General features: G+C 37.1%; 1 protein-coding gene across 2 annotated transcripts in view; it reads right to left on the bottom strand.

Annotated features, from left to right (window-relative positions):
* Window positions 1–309: 309 nt before the first annotated feature.
* LOC136711438 (von Willebrand factor D and EGF domain-containing protein) overlaps window positions 310–13,893 on the bottom strand; it is a 63,334-nt gene continuing 49,750 nt past the window's right edge. Inside the window, exons 20-32 of one of the 2 annotated variants that reach the window (XM_066687716.1) lie at window positions 12,288–12,452; window positions 7,883–8,044; window positions 5,593–6,519; window positions 5,361–5,456; window positions 4,958–5,053; window positions 4,299–4,394; window positions 4,096–4,191; window positions 3,714–3,809; window positions 3,253–3,363; window positions 2,750–2,845; window positions 2,514–2,609; window positions 1,897–1,994; window positions 310–507 (exon numbers count right to left, since the gene is read on the bottom strand). In XM_066687716.1, coding sequence (XP_066543813.1) covers window positions 493–507; window positions 1,897–1,994; window positions 2,514–2,609; window positions 2,750–2,845; window positions 3,253–3,363; window positions 3,714–3,809; window positions 4,096–4,191; window positions 4,299–4,394; window positions 4,958–5,053; window positions 5,361–5,456; window positions 5,593–6,519; window positions 7,883–8,044; window positions 12,288–12,452 — 2,150 coding nt within the window. In that variant the 3' untranslated portion in view covers window positions 310–492. The remainder of the gene's footprint in view (window positions 508–1,896; window positions 1,995–2,513; window positions 2,610–2,749; window positions 2,846–3,252; window positions 3,364–3,713; window positions 3,810–4,095; window positions 4,192–4,298; window positions 4,395–4,957; window positions 5,054–5,360; window positions 5,457–5,592; window positions 6,520–7,882; window positions 8,045–12,287; window positions 12,453–13,893) is intronic. The other variant, XM_066687717.1, reaches the window with a different exon arrangement.

Here is a 13,893-nt window from a genome sequence, read left to right as displayed (position 1 = left end):
TATGCTTTGTTTTATCACATTCATTATTTCTGGATCCTAAAGTAATTCTGACAGACACTCAATATAAAGCAAATAATTTCAAACTGACCAGCAATCCAAGTAGAGAAGATTGCAAAGACTTTTGTACAGTAATTGGAAAAAGGATATCTGACAAATGACCACCTAATTATGTGCAGTTATTATCCCAGTACAATAGGATAGAGCCATTGTAAAAAAAGTGAAAACATAAAAAATTGATAATTCCACTTATTTTTAAAGTGATACAAAAATGATATTATAACCCTATGTATAAATTATAATCTTTATATATATATATATATATATATATATATATATATATATATGTCAAGACACTATGGCATTAAGTCCACATGATGCCCATTCCCTCTCTGGTGTACCCCAGATTGGAAACCATTTAACTTTGGAAGATAGTATTGTAGGACTACAAGCCAGTGTCTTCAGTGCATAGGTCACAGTGCTGCTGCTTCAACCTCATCCAATCGGGAGCTGCAATACACGTGCAATCACATTTTAAGAAGATATTGTTAGCAAACTGAACATACAGACGAGAATAGCGTATTTTGCAAGAATATATAATAATAATCATCATCATCATCATTAAATATACCTGTATACACTGATCAGCCATAACATTATGACCACTGACAGGTGAAGTGAATAACACTGATAATCTCGTTATCATGGCACCTGTCAGTGGGTGGGATATATTAGGCAGCAAGTGAACATTTTGTCCTCAAAGTTGATGTGTTAGAAGCAGGAAAAATGGGCAAGTGTAAGGATCTGAGCAACTTTGACAAGGGCCAAATTGTGATGGCTAGACGACTGGGTCAGAGCATCTCCAAAACTGCAGCTCTTGTGGGGTGTTCCCGGTCTGCAGTGGTCAGTACCTATCAAAAGTGGTCCAAGGAAGGAAAAGCGGTGAACCGGCGACAGGGTCATGGGCGGCCAAGGTTCATTGATCCACAGACCAGTCAGGGTGCACGTGAGCATCAGAACTGGACCACGGTGCAATGGAGGAAGGTGGCCTGGTCTAATGAATCACGAGTTCAAGGTGTTGACTTGGCCTCCAAATTCCCCAGATCTCAATCCAATCGAGCATCTGTGGGATGTGCTGGACAAACAAGTCCGATCCATGGAGGCCCCACCTCGCAACTTACAGGACTTAAAGGATCTGCTGCTAACGTCTTGGTGCCAGATACCACAGCACACCTTCAGAGGCCTAGTGGAGTCCATGCCTTGACGGGTCAGGGCTGTTTTTGTGGCAAAAGGGGGACCTACACAATATTAGGCAGGTGGTCGTAATGTTATGGCTGATCGGTGTATATAACTTATCATCCCAAAAGGTCCCTGAAGTGTTTTACAGGTAAGAGGAAATCATCCAACCCTGATGTCTGACACCCTTTATGGTATATGGGAGTTTGTATCAACAACTTAGCTACACAGCAAATAAGGTGGAGATCTGAGAACCTACTTAGTCAATTCAACTAGAGAGAGACATTTTAGCCAGGGCACCCAGGTTAGTGCCCTGCTCTTTTAAGTGGTGCCAAGAGACCTTTAAGACCACAGGCAATCAGCTTGGGCATTGGTGTGGAATTACTACTGGTCAGGAAATTACCTACTGCTGCACCAACAAGGCTTTCAAACAGCTACCTCCCTTTCCATAGCTGTCTCCCATACATATAATCTATAGATGTTTCCCATATGAGTTGCAGCCTTAGCTTCTGAGATAAGACTTCAAGATAGCATAGCTGCTGGTCTGCATATCTGCACAGTTATATGGATCTGTACTTCTGAATTATTCAGTAGTGTGAGATGTGTTGATTTGATCTTACTGAGTTTTTGTTCTATTCCTTTCTGCTTAAAACTCCATTTTACCTTTCGGCCACAGGATACTCCAGCAAATCCGTTCCTGCAGGCACAGATATTGGGTCTGATGCAGCGGCTCCCGTACAGACACTTTTGTCCACAGACAGCTGTAAGTGTAATTCAAATGTATGATGAGAGGATATGTGGTACAAATTGGCAAGGCGACTTATTTACTGATTTTTCCAATTACGGCATATTTTCATGTTTTATTCAGGCATAAGAGGATTGAACACAGAACATTTGTATACATTAGACCTTGAAGAGAATAACAAACATAAAGGTTTGACTCAAGTAGGAAAGTTTTTTTTTTTTTTTAATGAAACGAATTTAAACACTTCACTTGTCAACTTTAACAACTGCCTTATCTGCAGGCTACTACCTCCCGTAAATGAGCTTGAGACGACTGTAAACTTTTAACTAACAGTGGGATTTCAGCTGTGGCCTGGACGTGAGCCAACTATACATGGGCTTGAGAAAACCATGGTTTTAACAGTCATCTGTTACACCAACTACATAAAAATAATTTTAGAACTTGAGAAAAAATATATTTCACAGGGTTCAAACAGTGAAACCGACATGGCAACCTGCATAAGAGAAATAAACAATGTTCTGCGGGAGATACTCACGAATTTGGCACAACATTCCTTCCCAGCCTGCATTGCAATGGCAAGTACTTGGACCTATACATTCCCCTCCATTCAAGCACTTCTGCAAACATATTGCTACAAGACAACAGAGCAAGAATGTAACTAATTAAGTGAGAAACTTTAATTTTACTATTTACATATACAGATTTTAAGCATATTATATAATATTTTCAGCAAGGGAAAAAAGTTCTCGTTACAGAAATATTGATACTTACGTTTATTACATTGCTTGCCTTTCCAACCAGATGGACAGTCACAAACACCAGGACCAACACACCTCCCACCATTCATGCACATTGGTTCACATACGCCTACGAAACATAATATGAATTTTAATGTATTACTGCAAAACCAGTGCATAACTGTACCTCTGTACCTATTGTGTGTATAGAGTTCAAATCGTTGATTGAGTTGATCCACTTACATGTCAAACTTAACAGTTACAATTATTACAAAAAGCTTTGTAAAATAACTATGGAGTTTCATTAGGATATTGCATTTCTATAGAATAATCATGCATGCTGCCATGGCTTTCCACCTAGCCCAGAATATCTATCAGCTGTTTGTCATATCCATATGGCGCATCTTAAATTACTGTATTTTATATTAGCAGCTAGATGAAATGCTACAGCTTCTGGGGATGCATTCACATTTCTTAATTATAACAAACATATGGTTTATAATGGACACTAATTTCTATATTTACAGCACAACTCACTTTTCTCACAGCGTCTTCCTGCGTATCCCTCGGCACAGGAACACACATTATTCCTCATGCAGTGGCCACCATTTTTGCAGGATGGGCTACAGACCGCTGAAAAACAGCAGCCTATTCTTGTAAGGAACTTTATATAGAAGAACTTTTAAATGAGGCAAATACGATATCTCTTGGCATTCTGATCAATACCAAAGCATCACCTATGGCGAGGTGCTAAGCTTGTAAAACTGACACATCAGCAGAAAAAATAAAAGGTTTTGGATTCAATAGGGCATCGTGTTTGCTCTTTATAATGGCTTGTGATGTCTTTATGGATTAGAGACACAAAGCTGATAAACTCCACAAGCTCAAATGTTTTCAACTGAATTACCAGTGTCTAGCATGAGTTCTTTTGTGGTTCTTTTTGTGCAGGAAAAGGATTATCCAAACTCTACTACTACTACAAAAAAAGTCCCACTTACCATTCTGGCACTGTCCCCCGTAAAAGCCATAAGGACACGTGCAGGTATTTGGACGAAGACAGGTTCCTCCATTAAGACACACAGGATTACATATAGCTGCACAAAACATAGTTAAAAAACTTCATTTCAGGAGTTAAAAATACATACATTGTACAATTATCAGTTGATTGATTGGAATAAAGGTAAAGATAACCCTTAAAAATTGGAAAGTAAATTAATTTAAGGTTTATACTGATTATATTAAGGCCACTTTTCATTGAGATCCCATGGAAGTCTTACTTTGTTCGTAGATGAATAAAGCACATTTTTCCTCAGATAAAAGGCACTCAGTAATAAGTACACAGATTTATAACAGGTAAGGGTAATGTGTACAGCACGCTACCTGTTTCACAGGATGGTCCAGTCCACCCCAGCTTGCACTGGCACTCATCTGGTGACACGCATTCTCCACCATTATGACAATGTCTGTTACACACCACTGCAAATTGAAAGGTCGATTATGCATCACACTGAATTGTTTTTAACTGGATAGATGATTATCTACATATTCCAATTTAGTCAGTTCCTATAATAGTAGTAACTTACTAGTTTCACATCTTGGACCAACAAATCCATAGGGACAGGAGCAGGTATTCTGGCCCACACATGTTCCTCCATGTTCACAGGATAGATTGCAGAGGGCTGAAGAAGGCACATTAGTTAACATCTCTCATGATTTTTGTCTGTCATTTTTGTTTACTGCCATTCTAAGAATACAATACAATTCCCAAATGTCTGAATTTTACCTTCCTAGACCAGAGGTGAAAGGTTTGTGTCAGTCATTTCATTAGGTGGCACTACTGTCAAACAGCTGCTAAACAAGATCTCACTAAGATTAAGCAAGCTACAGTGGATCATTAAACCACATGTTAGCTTTGCTTCATTGATCTGTCATTTTATTTCATACTCCTACACACCTGCTATGGGAGCATATTCTTTTCCTTCAGGGTCAGTTTGTTGACAGCCCAGTCCTCCTTTACTTTAAAACCTTTAGGAAGTCTGTCTTTTAAAGTTGCTTTCTAAGTGGAGGAGTCTTGGCAGTCCTGCAGGACTGTTCCTACAGATAAAATCGCATGCATGGTTTGTTTCCAAGAATGGATGTCCCTGTACAGTTTTCCTATTATAAAAGGCTGCTGACTTAAATGTACATTTCAAGTTAAATTATAAGAGCTTTTGCAAAATGAAAAAAAATAATAAAAAAATACCAGTTTCACAAGACTCTCCATGATATCCCATTAGACAGTCACATACATCAGGTGCAATACACTTCCCTCCATTTTTACAGTCAGGTCTGCAGATTGCTGAAATTATATAATTTATTTCACATGAGTGGCAGACAGTCACTGGTTGCATGTATAAGCGCAGTCCTGTTTAGTCAGGGGAAATGCTGTTAATTTTGAACTACAGTACTACACAATATTGTAGTAATATTGCACAACTCCCCCTTATTGTTCTCCACATCATTAAACATATAAGCATGCATTCTGTAGAAAGTGTTGCTGTAGCATCTCATTAATAACACATGCCAAAAGAAAGAAAACACTTTGGTTAAGTGGTTTCCCAGCACTCATAAAAGACAAAACATGCAGCGTCAGATCTGAAACTTACCAATATGGCAGTTATGACCAGTGTACCCCGTTTTACAGCGGCATGTGTTGGGAGCTGCACACTCCATATTCTTTCCACATGGGTGTCTACAAACAGCTGACAGAAACCAACATGGAAATGCATTAATTAAAGATAAACAAACAAGAATTATGTGTGTTCTACCAAAATCTCGAAGATCTTAATTTAAAAAATATATAAGCACTATAAAAAAATGATTTAAATAATACAGTACCTTTACATATTCGTCCATCTCCAGTGTATCCAGCAGGGCATCTATCACATTTAAAATCTCCATCTTTGGTGGGTTCACAGAGGACCCCACTGAAACAAGGCATATCAGCACAAGTGAGTTTCTTCTCGATTGAAGAGAGTCTGTTACTAATTTGAGAGGTGTAGTAACTCTGTAGGGAGTTAAAGGAAGAGGTGTACAGTCTTTTGGGTGTTGTGGTCAGTGATTGACGAACTTTCTGAGGCGAGGTCCTGGAAATTTCTCTGCTGGAGCCCACATTGTCTGAAAATTCAGACTCTGACATGGTGTACGAGGAAGACGTGAGTGCAGCAGTCAAGGACGATTTCTGTGGATGCTCAGTTTTGGAAGGTGAACGTGGCCTAGTGCTAGCTAATGCAATGTCATTGTACTTCCTTACAGGTCCTGAAGGCCTAGTATTCATGTATTTAGCAGACGCTGGCAGTTTTGTTATCCTCGCCGCTGCACTTTGAATAGAGACCAGTTGTTGTGAAGGTTTTGTAGTAACACTGCTGAGTCTCCAAAAGGAATAATTATGCCGTTGCCTTGTAGTAGTAACATTTAAATATCTGGCATCCTGGAAAGAACTGCTGCCATTTGTCTTAAGGAGGGTGTTCTGAAAATGAGAATACCTTGTGAGATTATTATAATTGTGTGGTTTGCCAGATGAGGTACTTTCTGGAACAACAGATTTTACTGGAAGGGTTGAAGTGAAATCCTTAGTCTCAATGCCCAAATCATGAGAATGGAGAGGCCTTGTGGTGTTTATCCTCAAAATAGACCACGAAGGTCTCTTTCCATTTTTTAAAGGTAGAACAGGTAGGTGAGTTTGAGGAACGTGATTCCGGATGTCATTTATTGTATTTCTTGTGTTCTTTATCTGCATAAGTCTTGATGAAAACTGAGGTGGAACTGTAGAAAGAAAAACATAAAATAACCTTAGATTAGGTAAAAAGTTTATTTTAATCTTTTGCTGTAATGTCAAATGGTTATTCCAGCCAACACACAAATAAATACATTAACACAAATGATAATATTTTGGAACAGCTCAGAAGAATGTTGCACCATTGTAGTTCCATAATCTGCAAAAAGTTTTTGTTCTATATTTGCTTGAACAACACAAAAGGAAATGTTAAGTCTCCAAAGCAAGGACATGTTAATCTTTGCAAATTCAGTGGTTTTTCTTAACCATGCATTCAAAGTAATTTGAATAAAATTACTTCAGTTCAGTGTAGGCTGAGTAAACACATCGTGAAGCAATGGTTTTGAAAACAGATGCAATGACTACACAATAGCTACCCAACAGGCTATGATGTATTTGCCTCTGCAGATAGAAGACACTGACAAACACCCATATTACAAATCAGGACCCAGGAATTCGTAGATGAAAACAGCTTATATAATCATGTTTTTCCACAATGAAGGAATTAAAAATGATATCAAAATGTCTGGAGAAAATCCATAAACTTCAGTATGACTATTTCTGGCATATTCTGGCCAACTGTGATTCTTGCATTATTAAAAGGAAGGCATCATCAGTTTGATATTAAAGATTTACATATGTTACCAATAATAATACATATGACCTGAATTAAACAGTTTTAAAATGGAAGAAAATAAATACAAAATAACATCAATAAAATACAAATCATGCTATTTTAAATTACATTAGCATATGTTAAAAGGAAAACCAATACAAGGAAAATTAGGTATTAACAGACCGGAGTGATACAGATCATAGAAAACATGAATTTGGTTTATCACCATTGAAGAAAAAAAACAAACCAATAGCATTTCAGATTTCAGCGGAATAAGAACCACAGAAATATAAACAGGGATAAATAGAGTGGAGCGTGTAATTCCTTTGATTTAATGCATTTTTAATGAAAAGCAACATGTACTTTCTCCACCTCGGACTAAAGGAAAGTGGCAGTCTCTGCAAGGCTTTGAATAACATATTTGCATTTTTTCAGATCATGAAAAATAAACTGAACACATTTCTGTAGCATCAATTTATCATCTGGAATGCTGTGTTACAGGTCTATAAATAGGGAATGTACATCCCAGAAGGTTATGACAGTACAAACCCACTGGTAATAATCCCACATGTATATTTCCTAAATAATATGATGACAAAATATAAAACAATAAAACATTTATCATTCGCTTTATTATTATAATTTTTTTAAGAAAATAAACAGCGGGCAACTGTTGATATATTTGCACCACAACCAAACCTCTGAACAAAATGCATAAACAGAAATCCCATTCTCACCTGCTCCGTGTAATTTATTACATGTGTGGCCGTTACCAGAGTACCCTGGCGGACAGCGTCCACAAACAAAACCGCCATATGGAGGCCTCCGGTCAAGGCACTGCACCCCAGGAAAACATGGTCTGCTAGCACATTTTACTGTCGTGTCAGCAGACGAATTGCCTGTTAAACAGAAAAGGCTGGTTAGGAGGGGGAAAAAACCGAACTTCAAAAGAGCAAAAAGATACATCCCACTGGTAATCATATTCAATAAAGATGTAATTCCAGGAAGTGGTTTCGGTAATAAATGTCTTAAGTGCAAATGTGTCACTTGAGATTAAATTACATCCTTACCGTGTAATTATGTTTTCATTCCTATAACAAACTTGAGTGTTGATATTCACTGTACGTCATCTGTTTACACACCATATAAAGCCACGCAATTTAGTTTCAATGTCAAATGTAATGACTTCCAAAAGATTGTTCTCAAAAGGGATGTTCCAGAAACAATATATGTGTTTCTGTAATATAAATTTCATTTTATCCCCAGAACAAACACAGACATTATTTTTGTAATTATCTTTATTTTCTATGCTAAAGTTTGCTTGTTGCAATGTCAATTGAGACTAATGGGAAGACTTAACATCCAATCAATTCACTGTGGATATGGGAACAATAATCTAAAATTAAAGGCTTCTATTTAATCTGTGCTACTTGATGAGAATTCGAAGTGTGTGAGAAGAAATAGAGAGATAGAACAATAACAGGGAAAAAGAATATTACTTTTCAATGACAGATTTCTTAATTTAATTCCCTCAAAGGGCAATTCCAGAACATAAATTAGTGCTAGCAAGCTATTTAATTAATAGATAATAGTTATTAATAAATATGTTTTCCACTCCCAAATTCACCAAATCCAGTTAAAAATAAGAAAACCAAATTTTATATTATCATTATTAATAATAATACATGTTTTATTTAGTTCAGATAGGAAAACTCATTCAAAACAATATTTGACAGTGTTTGAATCATTTAACATAGACTTTGGCATTGGCCTCACATTCAAGGGGTCCCTGCTTGCCGTTCATTTTGGTAACGCTTGCATGCTTGAACAGCTTCGGGCAGGGGGGGTGCACAGCTGCCACCCCCCCCTTGACATGGGAGCAAGGACGCAGGTGGAGGCTGGGGAGGTGGAGGTGAATTCAAAAACACGGCAGGGGACGCTGTTTCGGGCGAGTTTAAATACTGCTTTTTACTATTCATTTTCTGAGGCAGCCAATTATACCTTGTGTGTGTGATTAGATGAGTTTCCTGCCTGAACCATCGCTGTGCTTAATGGATCTCCTGTTCCAAAGTGTCATTCTTATAATGGAGACAAGTCATTGTGTGGATTAAACCACTAACTGTGGCACTAAGATAAATGTCACAGATCACCATAAAAAAAAAAAAAAGCTAAATGCAAGCAGAAGTAGCTGGAAAATCCAAATCTGGAAGAAATAGTGGGAGCAACACAAAACTTTGACCCACCCGCTAATAGCAAACTACAAACTTGTACATAATCATAGCGGTTACATTTATGATTAGAATAAAGTGTCATCTTATTAAAAATTAGCAACTGAGTACAGTTCTGTAGCTTTCTATTAGCGGGTGGGTCAAAGTTTTGATTTAATCCGGCACATTGTCATTCGTGTAACTAATTGTTAGAAAATAATGTTGAAAGTTTAACAAACAATTTTAACAAAACAATTTGGAGTTTAATGGGAGCAGTGTAATTATTATTGGTTGTCAGTATGAGAAGTATTAAAACACTGAGCTGCAGTTAAAATTGTACCTGCTCATTAGGGAACATTGTAGCTTAAACAGACTTATTCTAGGAAATATTAAAATGAAAGGGTTCTAGATACCAATTAAGCTACTGTAGGATAACATGCCTGGTAAAATAATTGAGGGGAAATCAAGGTTAGCTACTAAGAGCAATGAATGTAAAGAACTCCAACTATGACTTGCTATTTCACCTCTAACTCAACCTTTACTGAACAACCTGCTGTTTCAGCATCCCTTCCCCTCTAAAAATCCTCTCTTCCTTTCGGTGCCTCAGACACAAGTGAAGAATTAGGTAAATTGCCCTATTAGTCAAAAATCATGAAGTGTCCATTAGAGCCAAATGTGCTGATGGTTTTTTGATTTGGAGTGCTGTCAAAAGAACTGAGCGGAGATTGTCGTAACTCAGTTTGCTTGCTCTTATCATTTCATGCTTTGAATATCCATCAGATCTGAGATACCTAGCTTCATGACCCTCCCACAAAATGTAGTTTTATAAAAGGCTCAGCAGATGAATGTTCATCATCTGTTTTAAGGGATTCAAAATCACAATTCAGACAGTTTCTTCAGTGCACTTTGCTTAATAAACAGGTGTATGTCTTGAAAAGTGGCTATTGTGAGGTGGTATACTAAAAGCAGTCATTTTTATTATTGAAAGAAGATTCATTTTGCTATGTGCCACACACAAAAAGTCTGCCCATGGCAAGACAACATCCGAGCAGCTGTTTTTTATTAAAAAGAGATTTATTGGTCTTATAATTACACATTTAAAAGTTTATTGCCTACAATTTTTGTGCCATTTCAACAAGGTCAGCACAAATACCCCAGAAAATAGGCAGATTTATGGAGCGAGAGAATGACATATTGTGTCATATGCATTTACATTTCATCTAAACTTCTAACTGTGATGACAGGCAATTTACAGGGATGTGAGTCTGTAGTAATATTGCCACTGATATGAATAAAGTATTCAGTAAACTCTGACGGTCAGTGTACTTATAATGCACCCTTGAGCCTTTGTTATGCTTGACCTCAGACTGGGTTCTGGAAAATGTCAATAGCAATATGTACAGTGCCTTTAGAAAGTCTACACCCCCTTGAACTTTTTACTTTCTTGACCTTGTCACGGCCTCAGAGTTTAATGCATTTACGTTTTCCACTAATCTACACATCATACTCCTCACTGTTAAGGGGACAATGTGTATATTGTGAAAATTATATATGTATTAAAAACAAAACTGAAATATCATAATTTGATAGGACTCCACCCCCTTGAATTAATACTTGGTGGAAGCACCTTTGGCAGCAATTATAGCTGTGAGTCTGTTGGGATAGGTCTCTAACAACATTGCACACCTAGATTTGGCAACTAATTGATAATTATTCTTTACAAAACTGTTCAAATTCTGTCAAGTTCCTTGGAGAGCATTGATGGACAACAATCTTCAAGTCATGCCACACATTTTCGATTGGATTGAGGTCGGGGCTCCAAGGACATTTTCCTTTTTTGTTCATTAGCCACTCCAGTGTAGTTTTGGCTGTGTGCTTCGGGTATGTATACACACACACACACACAAACAAATATTGTTTGCAATCTAATTGTGTTTAAAAAATAAATGGAGTGGATGTCAAAAGTTTGCCTTAACTGGATCTTTATAGTTTTTCCTAAATCCAAGCAAACCGAAGTACTGAACTGTTCACTAAACCATATTTATTTCATTAATAACATTAAATATGTAGATACTTTCAAATAACTATACAAGATGTATGAGGTTAGCTTTTGTCTTCCAATGCCAATGTTTACAAAGCATTACAAAAGGCAATTTCTTTGGAATACCTATAGCTGCAGGGCTAGCCTGATTTAAAGACCCTCCCTAGTGTGTTCTAACACCTTTCTGGCAATTATTTCAGCAGCTTTTATACACTATTCTCTCACTCAGTCAAGGATATAAGAATCCTAAACTGTGAGAAAATATTCTCTCTGAAAGGTGAGCTATAACTAAATGCTGGTCATTCCAGTTATCCAGTTGTTTAAAAATCAATGTGTCTGATACTTTCAAACAATAGTCAGAATCAGCTTACTCGTGTGGAATAAAACATCCAGTGAAATGCCTGTAATGATTTAGCATTCCATGTAAAGATGAACTAAGACCACACATTGTTGAATGTCACAGGTAAATTGCAAAATCCTTCATCATTTTCCAAGGAGAACGCTGCCCTTTACAAAACCTTATTATGCTTAGGTTAAAATGTTTGAAAAGACTGGTATGCCTACTTGTAACTGGAAAAAAAATAAGAACAAAGGGGAATAGACTCTCTAATGTACACAAAGTATATTGCAAACTGAAGCTTTACAAGGGTTTGTGTTCCGTTTTACTAGATTATAGTTGATAGCCCACAAAGGGAAATAAATAAGAAACAGATTTAAAAATTTAAGGAATATCATTGTCAAATACTTCTTATGGTGCAAAGAAAAAGCTTTTTGTATTCTGTATCCCCAATTATTTGTTTGTTTTTATGGTTTATGTGGCTTGCAGCAAGTATTTTTGATCCCCCCCTGTAAACATATTCTTGAAAATAATGACAACACTTGGGATATACTTGCCAGTTCTTTCACTGTCGCTTGGCGCATTAACTACAAATGGACCTTTTTCTGCCTCTTTTGGGGTCTCTGGAGGCTGAAGTCTGACACTTTCCATCCCGGATAACTGATCTGGTACTCTGTGAGTGTCAGCAGCAGCCAGGCCTGTGATGTCTGCATGGCTCTGAGCTGCAATAAGGCAACAAAGAGAGGAAAAAGGGTGCAGGTGCACTCAATTATTCATCTAGCATGTGGCAATCAGGTCTACTGACAGAACTGAGATTAGCTAAACTACCCAGTCAGCTCTGTCAAAGTACCAAAAACAGAATACTGGTTTGAATTATCTCAGGGTGTGGAATGATAAAAAGAAACAAAACATGGATAATTGGGATGTGAGATACACAATAATGAGTCTGAAATGGTGCTTTAAATGGGCAGCTTTAAACACACTCTGTATTCAGTCTACTACACTTCAAACATGTATCATGAAGCATTAAATCAGGCAAGATGAGAGGGGAAAAACGCTTTAGTTTCACTCCATGTCAAAGGGGGAAATAAATACATTTGTTATTACTGTGCCTTATGCCAAGGGCATCCTACATCTGAACTTGATATTTTGAGTCCAAAGAATATTATTAAAACCAGGAAGGCGGCTTTTAGGCTCCCATATCCATATGTTTGTGGAGTTGGCTGTGTACTTCAAATCAACATCTATTATCCATTGGCGACCAAGCTTGGTCCTATTGACAGAGTATGCCAGGTTTATGGCTAAAATATCCTGGTATATTTTGGAATCCATCTTTCTCTCAATTCTAACAAGGGCACCAGGACCAGAGGTTGAAAAAACCCAAAGCAAAACAGACCCTCCTTTTTGGCGGAAGCTTCACTTTTCTGTGCTCAATACAGCACTGGTCTTTGTGCCAAAAAAATATTTTTGGTTTAATCTGACCAAAACATGTTTCCAAAGGACTTGAGTAATTCAGATGCTATTTGCCAAATTCAAGCCTCTACTTTTTATGCCACAGACCAGCAGTATATGTGTTGCACAAAAGTGAAACAAAATACATTTGAGCATTGTGTGTGTGTGTGTATGATGAGATATGATCACATCAGTTTTAAGATGCACAAAAACAAGGTATACTCCAAAAAATGTATGTTTTAATCCATATTACTAAGAGTTCAGATTCCACAACAACTTGTATATCTTGTTTGTGTACATCATTAAAGCAATCTTCAGCCTGGAAGATATGGGAATTACACCTATCTTATTTTTTTTAAAGAAAGAAAACAGAACTGTATATTATATGTACATTGAGAATACACTGCTAATAACAGGAGATTTATGATTGTGGTGCACCAGATGTATTTGAAAACTGAATATTTTCCTTGTAAACCTTCTCAAGGGAAACATTTTTTTATATATGAAAGATCCTCAATTGGTCATAACAGTATAAATAATGAGAAGAGGCAGTACTATGTTGTATGCTTATTTTAAAACAATAAATAAAACAGATGGTTAGCCCTTCTTTAAAATAGTAACATGTCATACATTTATAAAGGGAGTCCCTTAAGTATATATTTTCAAATGCGCCTACTCAGTAGGAACATATTTACATAAACCATTCATATT

Source organism: Amia ocellicauda, chromosome 16 (genome assembly GCF_036373705.1).
Source record: "Amia ocellicauda isolate fAmiCal2 chromosome 16, fAmiCal2.hap1, whole genome shotgun sequence".
Taxonomy (NCBI): domain Eukaryota; kingdom Metazoa; phylum Chordata; class Actinopteri; order Amiiformes; family Amiidae; genus Amia; species Amia ocellicauda.
This window is presented reverse-complemented; position numbering and strand designations above follow the sequence as displayed.